The 13,245-nt window shown below is 41.6% G+C and overlaps 1 protein-coding gene across 1 annotated transcript; it reads left to right on the top strand.

The window, feature by feature from the left end:
• Nucleotides 1-2,426: 2,426 nt before the first annotated feature.
• On the top strand, nt 2,427-11,247 carry LOC136431046 (cytochrome P450 7A1-like). The gene is made up of 10 exons (XM_066422242.1): nt 2,427-2,541; nt 3,347-3,544; nt 3,949-4,102; nt 4,308-4,413; nt 5,054-5,223; nt 5,738-5,875; nt 8,898-8,987; nt 9,149-9,245; nt 9,971-10,149; nt 10,578-11,247. The coding sequence occupies exons 1-10, from the start codon at nt 2,465-2,467 to the stop codon at nt 10,860-10,862; spliced, it is 1,494 nt and encodes a 497-aa protein (XP_066278339.1). The 5' UTR covers nt 2,427-2,464; the 3' UTR covers nt 10,863-11,247.
• The last annotated feature ends 1,998 nt before the right edge of the window (nt 11,248-13,245 follow it).

Genomic DNA, 13,245 nt, shown 5'->3' with positions numbered 1-13,245 from the left:
TTGGATCTAACGTTGTGTGTACGTTCTGAGTCGGGACTTTCCTACCAAGGATATGAAATAAGTGCTCTGCATCTTGATTACTACTAGGATAGTAATGGTCAGCATGCAGACGACAGTACTATTCTGAGTTGTAATTGATACCTTCCGTGCGACCGTCAATCTCCGTGCTAACCGCAATCAGTGGAGGGTGCACGGGACGACACTCACCTTGCCCCCACCTTGTCAACGGACGGACAGGAAACAATACATCATTGGTCATCAATCTTTACGTAACGTTTCGTTCAGCTAGACTCCGCCCACTTTTAGTTCCCTCTGTTCGCCATTGGTTGGTTTTAATCTTATCTCGTAATTCTAAAACAGTCGGCGCTAAGACTAAATGTTTTGATTTGCGCATTTTAAAGTATTAATAAACATGTCCAGAAACTAGTTCAGGTAGAATAGAAAGTATAATGGATTGAATAAGGACGTGTAGAAAATCATGACTATGACAAATGTGCTGACTAACGTATGTATAAAGTGAAATGATGATTAATGACCGTGACACTACGCTAAATAAAGATTCACAGGGTGGTTGTCTTTCTTGATAATCTATTGTCAAAGCTCGTGCGTCACACTCCATTAAATTTAGAATGAATAAATAGCCTTGATCATATCTATTCTTCTTTTTGCATCAACATAAAATATGTTATTAATATCAACGCTGCTCAAACTACATATATATATATAGCTCTTAATGAATTTCACATGTTAATGTCCTAAGTCCACAGCAAGTAAATTTCATGGATGACATCAGCGCGTTCATTAATTTTGTAAACTTGTAGAAGTGACAATAGTGAGTTAGCCATGACTGTAGTTGTAGAAATGAAGCTAGTTCCATAGTTGTAAAAGTGGCACCGATGCTGTGGCCATAAGTGTACTAGCCGACTTGGGAAGTGATACCTGTCTACCACACTAGTGACTTGTTGTGACACCATGTTTTGTCGCTTGAATTCTATTTTGTCTATTTTGACAATTTTCCCATCTTGTTTTTTCGCCTTCCCGCATTAAATTTGAAGTCTGGAGAGGATGTCATCCATAAAACTATCTTGTGGTGGCCTAACATACCTTTTTGTCTGCTTGATAATCCAGACGAATAACATAGTATATGTTTGAATTCTTTTAAGACTTAGATATATTGCCTTACCTATCGACTCATATATCAGAATTTGGTATATCTAAAGCAATCTGTCCAAATCCAATCCACTCCTTTGAAATAGCAACAGGCTAGTCGGGTAGCCCTGGCTGTGCGTGCTGAGCAGCCAAACCAATAAATGAATAAATAAAAATAAATCCAGCCCAACCTTTGAATGTGTCGGTCTGCTTGAGTACACAAATGTTTTCCGCAGTACTGAACGAATCGGTGTAGAAGTTTTAACCACCGTTACAAATCTGCTCAGCGGCCTGTTTGATTGCAACTAAGCAAAGGTGAAGATGTGTCCTGAAATAAAGAACACAGACACGGAGGAAGAACATCCCGCCGGCCGCAGATAGACCCGACCGTCGGACATGATCGCTGCGAGCAGCCGCTTCTTGTGATACTCCATATTCTCGCCAGGGAGCGTCGCGTAGCGAAACACTACAACGGACAGCTGTGGCTTCAGTGGGAGCTCAAACAAACCTGTCTCTGTAGAAAATGATCGATCCTTGTAGTTAGAATGTAGTAGAAAATTTCACACATTTGTGAGAAAAAAAAGTACCATCCTCCGTAGTGACCGTAGTTAGCAAGCGATTTTTTTGAGCCAACGGTCACTACGGAAGATGTTACCATGGTTGATATGTTTCACGTTGAAGGCGACATCCGTCTCATATACTTTTACCAATTTATGTTAGATATATAAGATGTATGTTCCCGAGACTCAGGGAAAGTATGTGGCTGATGTGTCTGTCACAAAATATTACAGCAAATTAATGTACTAAAATATCGCCAGGTTTAATCAGGTCCACAGAAAGGAACCATTTGCCTTTATGTGTTGTACGGACTGTTGCATCTGACACCAAAAGCATTCATTTTTTCGTCTCTGAAGTATTTGATTCTCCAACATTACATGTCGACAAAAACAACCCCTACGACTTTTTCGAGCGTTTAGGTGACTTAGAATCCTAACAACTTACTCTCCGGCAAAATTGCAGACTAGTTTCGAGTAGGCAGAAATACAGTACTTAGAATCATGGGGGAAAGATCGCTGTAATATGACTAAGTAAGGGCATGTGCACACTACACTTATGGCGATGAAGCAATAGTCATGATCACGCAGGTGAATACACCTTGAACCTTAAACGGGGACATTTATAATTAGCAATGCCCACACGTCCTCGACCTTAAAACTGGACTTTGAGGTCATTATCATGCGGGGACATTGATCACGCATGCGCAGTAACTGTTCCTTCGTCACAGAGACTGGAATAACTGCCGACCTGCAACAAGATGATGACAGTACTGCTAGGCGTTTGTTTGGTCGTGGTCTTAGTCGTCATACTTCTACAGATCACAACCAGGCGCAGGTAGGAAAAACTTGCTCACATCATTTTAACACGTACCGGTTACGTAAACGCTCACCACCGGAGTACCACAGGGTACAAAACTAGGCCCGATTATCTTTCTATGCATGATTAACGACGCCTGTCTAGCACATGATGACCGGTGGAAGTACGTCGACGACCTGTCCCTTGGAGAGAACAGACATGTCCGGCAACAGGACATAGGAATAGCCCGGTGCCATCTTTGTTACGACTGCTGTATGCTACGAAATGAACTGAATGAAACTGTCTTTATGATAAGCTAGCATATATCAAATAAGCTAACTTAATTCCGATGCATTGAAATTGTTTTAATACCACTGTAAATAATATTAAATGATTTGTGTAATGTGAAAACCAAGCGCAATATGTACAGAGGGCACAATTAAGCCTTTGGCTGCAATGCCTTTTTTTAATGAATAAACCATTTTTGATTGATTGATTGATTGATTGATTACGATGTACATGTATTCAGGGCTGGTGCCCACTCAACTAGGGTAATTGGCACACGCAGGATGAATTTTAACGCGGTGGAGTTAAAGTTACCCAGCTCATATCGTGAGCCCATTGAAGTCAATTCATAGATTGATAAACGCTTTTCTAGTCCATTCTGCCTCGACGGGGGCATGCCAACATGAAGGTGAACTTTGGGTTTGAGTCGCTTCTATTGTTTTACTAGTATACTCAGGTCACAATGCCGCGCCGTTCACAACAAGTCCATGAACTTTGAGCTTGAATTGTCGTACCTTGCAACTACCCCCCCTCCCCTTCCCTTCCCTCATTCCCATAGGAAACCTGGTGAGCCACCCCTGGAGCCGGGTCCTCTGCCTTACTTAGGTGTTGCCTTGGAGTTTTCCCAAAACCCCCTGGGCTTCATCACGTCTCGTTGGAGGAAATATGGCGACGTGTTCACCGTGCGGCTGGCCGGCCACTACACCACGTTCGTCCTGGACCCGCGCTCATTCACTCACGCCATCCGGAACACCAGGTCAGGAGAAAAAGAAGTGTCGTAGATCAAGTTTGATCTGTTTCCTAATTCTATTAACGTCTCAGATTGTACGTGTACATATGTACAGGCTGCTGTCCGCTTAACCTGTAAACGGCCTTTATACGCCACGCACCAGTTTTGTCCAAGCTGCGTAAGACCGGACTGTAAGGTATGATTCACTCACACCGGAATAGACCGATACCCCTACTCTTTTCAATAAGCGTAAAGGGATCTTTACGGTCTTTCTTCAAACACAGGACCTCCAGATTTACGTACAATCCAAAAAGACGTCACTAGGTGCTCATTCTCACCTGTTATGATGATGTGAATTTGATGGTCATTCATTGTGCTTACTTTAAACAAAGGAAGTTCATTGAAAGGAACTTTATTGGTGTCATTGTTAGGGTTCTGGACTTCCGAGCGTTTTCCAACAAGATAGCCCATCGCGTTTTCGGCATGCCGATAGTGTACGGTACACCCCGCGACTGGGTCCGAGCCGACAGTGATGCACTGTTTTCACAGGAACTGCAAGGACAGGGTTTGGACAAGGTCACAGAGGTAACGTTACATTCTTGCGGCGATTTTGTCAAATGGAATGCAATTTTGTCAATGATGGAGTGCAAATCTGACAAGTTCAACCTTTTCTCTTCGTCTGTCAATCACTTAGATTGGATCAGATTACATTGAACACTACATGACTTTGCTGGATAAGATTGACATGTACAATTGTCATCAGTGGTAACCGTCCATCTCGCTGTTCCAGGTGATGATGGGCAACCTTCAGTCCGCCATGCTGGCCGCCACAGACGTGACGGTGCAGTGGAACAGAGGAGAGCTGTGGTCTTTTGTCTACAGGATCATGTTTAGTGGTAAGCTAACCTGGGAGTCAGATGGTCTCATACTCCTCGGCTCCAGGGCCAACATGAGGAACCTTTTGTCTCTCCCTTCTACCGGCTGAGAGTAACTCTCCCCGGAGTGCTGACCTTGGTTTCCATCGAGGTGGGGTTGGCAAGGCTAGGCATAGTCTCCAAGAAATGTAGCAGCTCAGCTTGTTTTAAGCGTATTTGGCGGTGTTTACGTTACTGAGATGCTCGCTTTTTACAAGTGCCAGTCGGGTACCAGTATCTCTTCTAAAAAGCGCGCACCTAAAAAAACCAAGTACAAAACACCTCAAGAAAACGTCGAAAACCGCCAAACAAGCCAGACTGATGCATCTGCTTTGGGATTCGGTGGGCAAAGTTTCCAGGACATAAGTATCAAACAGAAGAAGATCAAGTTCACACGAGGAAGGTTAAGTTTCCTTTAGAAGATCAGGTTTACACATTTAAGAAAACTTATTCTAAAATGTTTCCAAGGGTAACCCTAAATTTCAATAGCACAATGCACTTCCAACAACTCCAAGGTCATGCGCAATTTACCTTCGTTTCTGTTTATCACCATGCAACAAATTATGGAAGAAAAACTAGTATGATAACGGCATACATTTCGTAAACATTTTGTGTTCAACAGCATCTTACAAGACGCTGTTCGGGGAACACAAAGAACATAAAGACGAGACAGCACGACTGCTCCACGCCATGGAGGAATTCCAGAAGTACGACAAAAGGTTCCCAGAGATCATTTCGAACGTGCCGTGGTGGCTCATGGGACACACCAAGAAACGATATGGATATCTGAAGGTATGTGGCATACTAGTACCCTGATTTGTTTCTTTTAACGTGTTCTATCTTTCTTTGGATATATCTTTCCAAAAAAGTTTCATTGAAAAGCGTATGTATGAGGTGGACATGATATGTAGGTATGGCTGCTGCTTGTTCTTAGCGTCACTAGTGTTGTAGCTAAGATATTCTCGTCTTATTGTATTTTTGTATGTTTGTATGTGATTTAGCAGCATAACTCATGAAGCTATGGATATAAAACCTCCTTGGTTCTATTAAAAAGAATAATTGAATTTTGGGCCCGGCGGTTTTTCGTGGTACTGCAGCAGAACACTCAGTTTAACATGTCTTGTTCTGGACACGCTATAGTCACGATTTGGATGGCAGATAGCGTTTGTGCCCGATGACAAAAGTGACATAAGTTTATGCTCTCGAGCAACTTTTTTTGGAGCATTTCAGGTGCTGAATTTGAAGCAGGATGGTTTTATAAATTGGTATTGCATTTTCATTCTGAAATGTTTTTTTTGGTTTTTAGTCCATGGTATCTCCGGCTGAGCTCTGTCAGCGGGACGTCTCTGATTTCATCAGAATGAGGCAAGAGATCTACGGTGACGGAAATCTATCTCCTGACGAAACGGCGGCTTTTAACTTTGCAACCATGTGGGCCTCGATGGTAAGAATCAAAATTGATGTTTCAATTCAAACACAGGTGCATGTACAAAACGACACGTGAAACACCGCCTTTGGTCAGTTTTTAGTCTAGGATAGATTTCATTCGGACCCATTTTGTCAACAGAACAGAACATACAATACTAGAAAGGCAACATTTGCAGGAGCAAATGCAACATGTTTCGCCCATTTCCCTTCTCATGCAAAAAGCGCCTGTGGTATCGAGGCTTACGTTTGTCATATGTCTGCAATGTTGGTATTTGAATAGATAATTGAATTGAAGACCAGTCAGACATGGATCTCTCCCAATTTGAAACCCTATGCATGGATGGGCTCTTCCAGGCGCCCATATCCATACTGGACCATTAAAAAACACCTCCACCAAACAAAACTGGGCCTTTTTGATAGTCAACCAAGCCCAAAATTGAATGTTAAAAAAATGTCCCCCTCATGATACAAGAATGGACAAGAATGTAAACAAGTGAAATCTTGCTGAAGATCTGGATTTCTGCTGCGGAAGAATTTCCGCAATCCGAGAGTCCAGACAATTGTTCATTACGCAGCGAACAGTTCCTCGAACCAACTCAGGTTTTGCAAAGGTTTCACAAATTTCTGCTAAACGTACCGCAAATTTCTGGTGCGTATTTCGTGACCTGTACTGTAACACTGACATATACCACCATTAAAAAACGTTGCTAAAGAAAGGATACACAACCAATTGTAGGGATATGAGCGTACTCTTGGTGTAAGTGAAAAAAATGTTATTGCTGTATATATGTATGATTGTATGTACACACAGAAAGGAATGTAGAGCAATAGATTTATGTCGAAAAACACCACCAGAAAAAGCGTAGATTTTTAACCTTCTCAATTGCACGTAACTTCATTAGGACACAACATTAACACTAGAAAGGCAACATTTGCGATAGCAAATACAGAATATTTTCTTATCTCCCTCCTAATGTCCCCCGCTCAATAATTACGCGCACAAATCACAGGTCAGGTCCACGTGGGTCTTGGGGTCACTGACCTTTAGGTCGTGTTGTTTACGCTCGCACCTGGCCATATGAATAAAGATGTGACCATATATGGCAACACCATATATGGTCATAGGAGAAAAATTGGCGATCTTATCCCCAAAAACACCCTCCAAAATCGTTTTTTGAAGTGGTGTATACCGAAAGTGCGAATGGAGTTCTTTGAATATTTGTTCTATGTACCCCCTTAGCAAATTTCAGGTCATTTGGATGTATTTCCAGAACACAGGAGGCCAAAATGTACGTTTTTGGTCAGAAAAACCTCAATAAAATCGTTTTAAAGACATTTATCAAAAAGATTTAAAAAAGCTCCCAGGGTATTTACCCACTCTACCTGTATACCAAATTTCAGCTCAGTTGGTCCAGGGACGACTGAGCTGAGTCGATTACAAGATTTGACAGGAGAAAGAAACCGTAAGAAAACTAGAAAGGCAACATTTGCGAGCAAATACAGCATGTTTAGCCATACTTCTCGCCATGCAAAAAATGGACTCTCCCAAAATAACAATGGACAATTCTAAAACACTTGCACTAAAAAAATGAATCACCCAGTCCAAAATTGAGTCTTCCAGTAGCACCTCAACACAATATGGACCAGTCCACAACCATATCCACTTATTGATTAACAAATACACTTCTGCTAACAAATGGACTTTTTCATAATCATTCCAGCTCAAAATTGAAAGAAATAATTAAAGAATCCTCCCCTTGCAAGAATGTGATATTCCGTGCCATTTCCATGTAAACCAGTCGAAAAATATCCGCTGAAAATTACACTCTTGCGCATAATCAACCCAGTTCAAAATTGAATTAAAAAAGATCAACCCCAGGGAAGAATGAAGTTTTCCATAGTATACATATGAAGATTTGACAGGAGAAGAAGGAAATGGGTGAAATATAGAAATGTGACACCCCTTTGTTTGAATGTACTTTGGGTTGAAAATAACGAAACGAAAAAATTCTTTGTTTAAAAAATCGTTTTGAAAGGCTGTATGCCAAACATTTGAATGAGGGCCTGTGTACATGACCAAGGCAGACACATACCAGATTTCACATTATTTTGGTTTAATACATAGGAACTGGAGATGTGTATCTTTGTTAAAAAAAGAGTGAACAAAGCCATGTAATCACATGTCCTAGGAATTCCCATACCATATTTGGCATGAATACTAGCACACCTGCGCCAGGAATGCAAGATAATTAGATTAACCCAATTGACCAATCAGGTGGTCGCAAGGCTCACAGGCATGCAAGGCCAGGTGCAAGGCACTTGGGGTCAATGACCTTTAGGTCATATGTAGTATTGAAAGTGACAGAAGTGGCAAATATTGTCAAGAAAGCCCAAAATAAATCGTTTTGAATATATGTATGCCAAAAATGGGAATGTAGTCCTTTAAATATTTGTTCAAGCCACATATACAGCAAATTTCAGGTCATTCGGTTGAAATACCAGGGCGCAGGAGGCCAAGATATGCTAAAAATAGCCTAAAAACCTCAATAAAATCACTTTCAAGGTCAATATCAAAAAAAGGAAAAGAACGCACATTGGTTTTTGCCTACATTACCTCTGTTCCAAATTTCAGGTCATTTGGTCAAAAAATGACAGAGATGAATCGATTTGAAGATTTGACAGGAGGAGAAGAAGAAGAAGAAGAAGAAGAAGAAGAAGAAGAAGAAGAAACATGAGTAAAAACAATATGTTTAGCCATACTAGGTATGGCTAAACATAACAATATGTTGCGCCCAACAGTATGTTGGGCTCAACATAATAACACACCCAGTGGCTGCGACAAGTACAGTCAAACCGACACAAGAAGATCACGCAGGGGACCGATAAGATCTTTTCTGTGCAGACAGGTGGTCACTATAGCCAATGCAAATGAAAATCTAAGGGATCAATAAAAAGTGGTTACATTGACCAGGTTTTCGTTATATGGAGGTGGTCACTTGTATGTTGTTTCACCCCTCCCCCTTCCCTTTCCATCACAGAGTAACACCGTCCCCGCGGCCTTCTGGACCTTGTACCACCTGTTGAAGGATCCTGTCGCCATGAATGCCGTCAAGGCAGAAGTCAACCAAGTAAATATTACCACTATCTTCAGTTTCTTATCCAGATCTGTTTATCTTCTTTGTTTTCTTAGTATAAAAGTAATTTTCTAATGATCGGAAGATAGCCCTCTAAGGTAAAAAGCCATGTCACGAAAGGTAATAACTTAACTGTTAATCTTCAATCTCTGTAGGCTTTGAAGGAGACCGGACAGAGTTTGGAACATGTGAAGAAAGGGGACAAGATAATTCATGTGACGAGACAGCAGTTGAATGACATGAAATGCCTTGGTACGTGAGCGTTACGCCCTCTCCATTAGAGGCAGCGACCGCTGAGCGACGGCCGGGAGACCATACACTAACTACACCGTGCTCAAACTATAAAATCAAAGATGACACAAATCTAATTTTGGTCGCTCGGCGATTGCCGTCTAGTGGGAAGTGGACCTTATATATCAAGAGTCTCGACGTTAAAGACTGTTTTGAATATACAATTTAAATGCAACAATCCCCACAATGCAAAAATATTTGAACGACTGCTTTATCATTAGAAAAACACCGAAACCAATGATGATTAGCCCCACTAGATTATAACACTTTTATATCAAAAACGCATACTAGCCCTTAATGCGTTGTATTAGTAATTAGGATGTTAAGTTTTATTTAAGAATTCTTGCCATACTTTGTATCGTGTAAAATTGTCGTGCAATAAAGTTCTTCTTCTATATTGTCAAAGCTGAAAGGGTACGCGTTGTAGTTAGATTATTGCTGGTAAAAAAAAACTGTTTCCTCGAAGCCTCACAGGCGTGTTCCCAGATGAGTCTAGCGTTATCCAGCTTGTGTAATTTGTAGTTGATGTCTTAGTTTCTTAATACTTACTTTCTCTGCACAATATGGCTAATGACAAACATATAAGACGTTTTAAGAGTTGTACTTAAGTTTTGTGCCGATAATTATTATCAAATGGGAGAAAAATGATGTGACTGAAATTCACACATTTTTTACTACTGATACAGGCAGCGCCATCAACGAGGCACTGCGCATGTGCAGTGCTTCTATGATCATCCGTGTCGCCACCGAAGATGCTGAACTGGCCTTGGAATCCGGCAGTACCTTTCGTATCCGCAAGGGCGACAGGGTGGCGCTGTATCCGGGGTTTCTGCACATGGACCCCGAAGTCTTTGACGATCCTGAGGTACATCTCTTATGATATTTATAGCCTTTGCCAAAAAGGTTAATGATTTATGTTTTCGGTGCCGTTTGTGGTTGTGTGTGTGGTTGGTTGTGTTTTTGGTTGGGTGCGTATGTTTGTGGACAGCGTAACTCAAGAAGTTGTGGATGGGTCTTTATGATATTATGTAGGTGGGTAGGTGTCTAAGGTCAAGTTCGATGATGGGCCTCCTGGTGGCATTCTACGATACTGCAGCAGAACTTCCGGTTATGATATCTCGTGCTCTGAACATATAGTGCTGTGGTCGTAATTTTTAGTGGTAAAAGGGTATTGTAAGCTCAATATTTCACGATGTATTAACGGTACAGTGTAAGACAGAAGATTAGTAGCATTACAACATAAGATTATCGAATGATCTAATTTGAATTTCTCTTACATTTTATTTGCTTCAGACCTTCAAGTACGACCGTTTCCTGGAGAACGGTATGGAGAAGACCACTTTCTACAAGAAGGGCCGGAAATTACGCTACTATCTCCTGCCCTTCGGCCATGGCGTCAGCATGTGCCCCGGCCGTTTCTTCGCCCTGAACGAGATCAAGCAATTCGTCACCATCGTGGTCTGCTACTTCAACATGGATCTCCTGGAGAAACACACTCCTCCCCAGGACCAATCACGGGCCGGGCTGGGGACTCTGGCTCCTCTGAAAGATTGTCTGTTCCGCTACAGGCTCAAATAGTCTGCGAAACTCCCTCTGCCGGCATTAGGGAACCTTAGCCCATGTGTATGCTTTGGCGGAGTGATAGATGCGTTACAATCTGTGTGTAACGAAAACTCCGTTGTCCGAGGTTGTAAATGCCCGCACCCTCTATGAACCCGACGGATGTTGGGCGGGTCGCTATATCTAATATAAGAGCGATTTGAACAGGCTAAAAGCTTACTTTCGTACACTGATAAACTACAAACTACGAAATAGGAAATCAAACTTTCACGTTATAATCAATAAAGGCTTATCTAAGTAAATATGCAATATCTTGTTACAGTCAGGTGGGCTGATCATGACTTTCAGGATCTATTTTACTAAGGCCCGGTTTCAATTTGGCGACGATTACTGCATGAGTGACCTTTCACGGTGGTCAAATTCATGCTCAGAAACTCCCAGGTCCAGCCGAATTCGAACGCCGTTCCACGATGTTCGAAATGACGTAATCGAATCCGAACGCGCGTTCGATTCGGGGTCACCTGCGGTCATTGGAAGATCATACTGTAAATCTGCGCGGCCGGGCCCCTTTCCCCGCTTCAGGAAAAAAACTACGTTTGTCGCAAATATTACCTGTTTTCTGGAGAGTATATCCATGCTGGCACTTTTTTGTAGACATCTAACATGTAACGAAGCAACTGGCGTCATTTTTTGTGACATTGAATATTAGAAGAATTGTTTACGGCGGTGTTAATTAGCCCCTCCCCCTATCCGTGCGACATGACATGCTTTCAAACATCGTAAAGGTACGGCTCCAAGATACATCCACCTTACCTCATTAACGATTCAAAATGACCGTAACGGTTTTCCCGAGGTTTGTGTTTTTGGGATTTTTGAAAAATGTCCTTGATTTTGAATTATGGGTGATTGAATGCGAAAAATGTCAAAAAATGCCATTTTTTCACAGATTTGTCGATATTCACAATACTTAGAATAAAAAATTTAAAAATCCCAAAAACACAAAGTTTTGTTTTGTTCCTGGTCGACGAAAAACATGAAGATAAGAAATATTCATTGACATTTAAAGCCAGGCCTTTGCGATGTGTGCCTGAAAAAACGGTATCCTTAAAACCTGAAAATAATCGTGTTTGGGAGCAAAATATAGAAAAATTAGCCATTCAGCGCAAATCGACGACATTCAAAGTTTGCAAAATCGCTAATTTCGTATTATTTTTATAAAGTTTTCCCGTCCATACTATTTTATTTATTTATGAATGTTTTGCCGTTAGACAAAACGTTGCCCCGGGTAACCCGATACCTTGTCGAACGCACGTAACAACGGGAAAGAATACCCTAGTGACAGACCACCGTGTTTCAGCGAAATTTCTTGGATATGTGTGGCCCTTTATCTTATAGTTGGAATATGATGCACGATGGGAAATTATGATTTGGAATACAACAAATCGTTGAGCGATCTATCAAATAATGTTTGGTCGCTCATCGGTCGCAGCCTCTAGTGGAAAGGAGGTGAAATCACTGTTTTATGAATTTACATATTTTTGCACTATGAGTGTCCTTAATTCATGACAAGTTAGATACTATAGCTAAGCTTAGTAGAATACTAGTGACTACCGTAGATCTTTAACCGCCACGATGCCAATCTACTGGGTGAAGACGTCGACGAAAGCTGTCTCAATCAACAGCCTCCCGGCCCCCATCTCGTACCTCACCAGATGTTATGTTGTAGTAATGATATTTGTCAATGTAATAACACATGAATTTTACATGTACAATAATCATGCAGCGGAGAAATAAATGTCGAAATCGACTAAGATATCGACTGTATGTACGTTACTCTGTGTGTACCGGTATAACCAAGGTATTGATTTTGATCAGGTAAAACAGTTTTCTCAGAAATTACTTCGGTGATTCATCTTTTTCTGTTCTGTCGGGTCAGTCCGAGAACATGACGTTTTCAGTTCACCTGTGGAGGTCCGCGGCCTTGACCCCCGCACTGTCCCTTGCTGTCCCTAGGACCGTTATAATTGCCATGGTAACACAAGATGAGAATTACCGACGTGTCCAGGTGGTATCGCAGGAACTCTGCCAGCCACGTGACCAACATGTTCTCCATCTGAACCCCTCCTGGACAGATCGAGGGGGTAGGCCCCTGGAGGAAGGGAAGGGGGGGGGGGTGAATCTTTACATCCACCAAGAAGCTGGAGCTGGCCAGGACGACGTAATGTATGTGAACAATAGTCGTTTTGAGCAATACTTTGTAAAAAAAAAAAAGTAATTTAGTTCCATTCATGCAACAAGACGCTCAATAATTCAAGAGTGGTTACTTATCCCATGCTTAGCATAGAATTCAAGCCAAAAATGTAACTTTCTGAACTTTTTGTGCAAGTAATGGCGACCAACC

Source organism: Branchiostoma lanceolatum, chromosome 3 (genome assembly GCF_035083965.1).
Source record: "Branchiostoma lanceolatum isolate klBraLanc5 chromosome 3, klBraLanc5.hap2, whole genome shotgun sequence".
NCBI classification, from domain to species: domain Eukaryota; kingdom Metazoa; phylum Chordata; class Leptocardii; order Amphioxiformes; family Branchiostomatidae; genus Branchiostoma; species Branchiostoma lanceolatum.
This window is presented reverse-complemented; position numbering and strand designations above follow the sequence as displayed.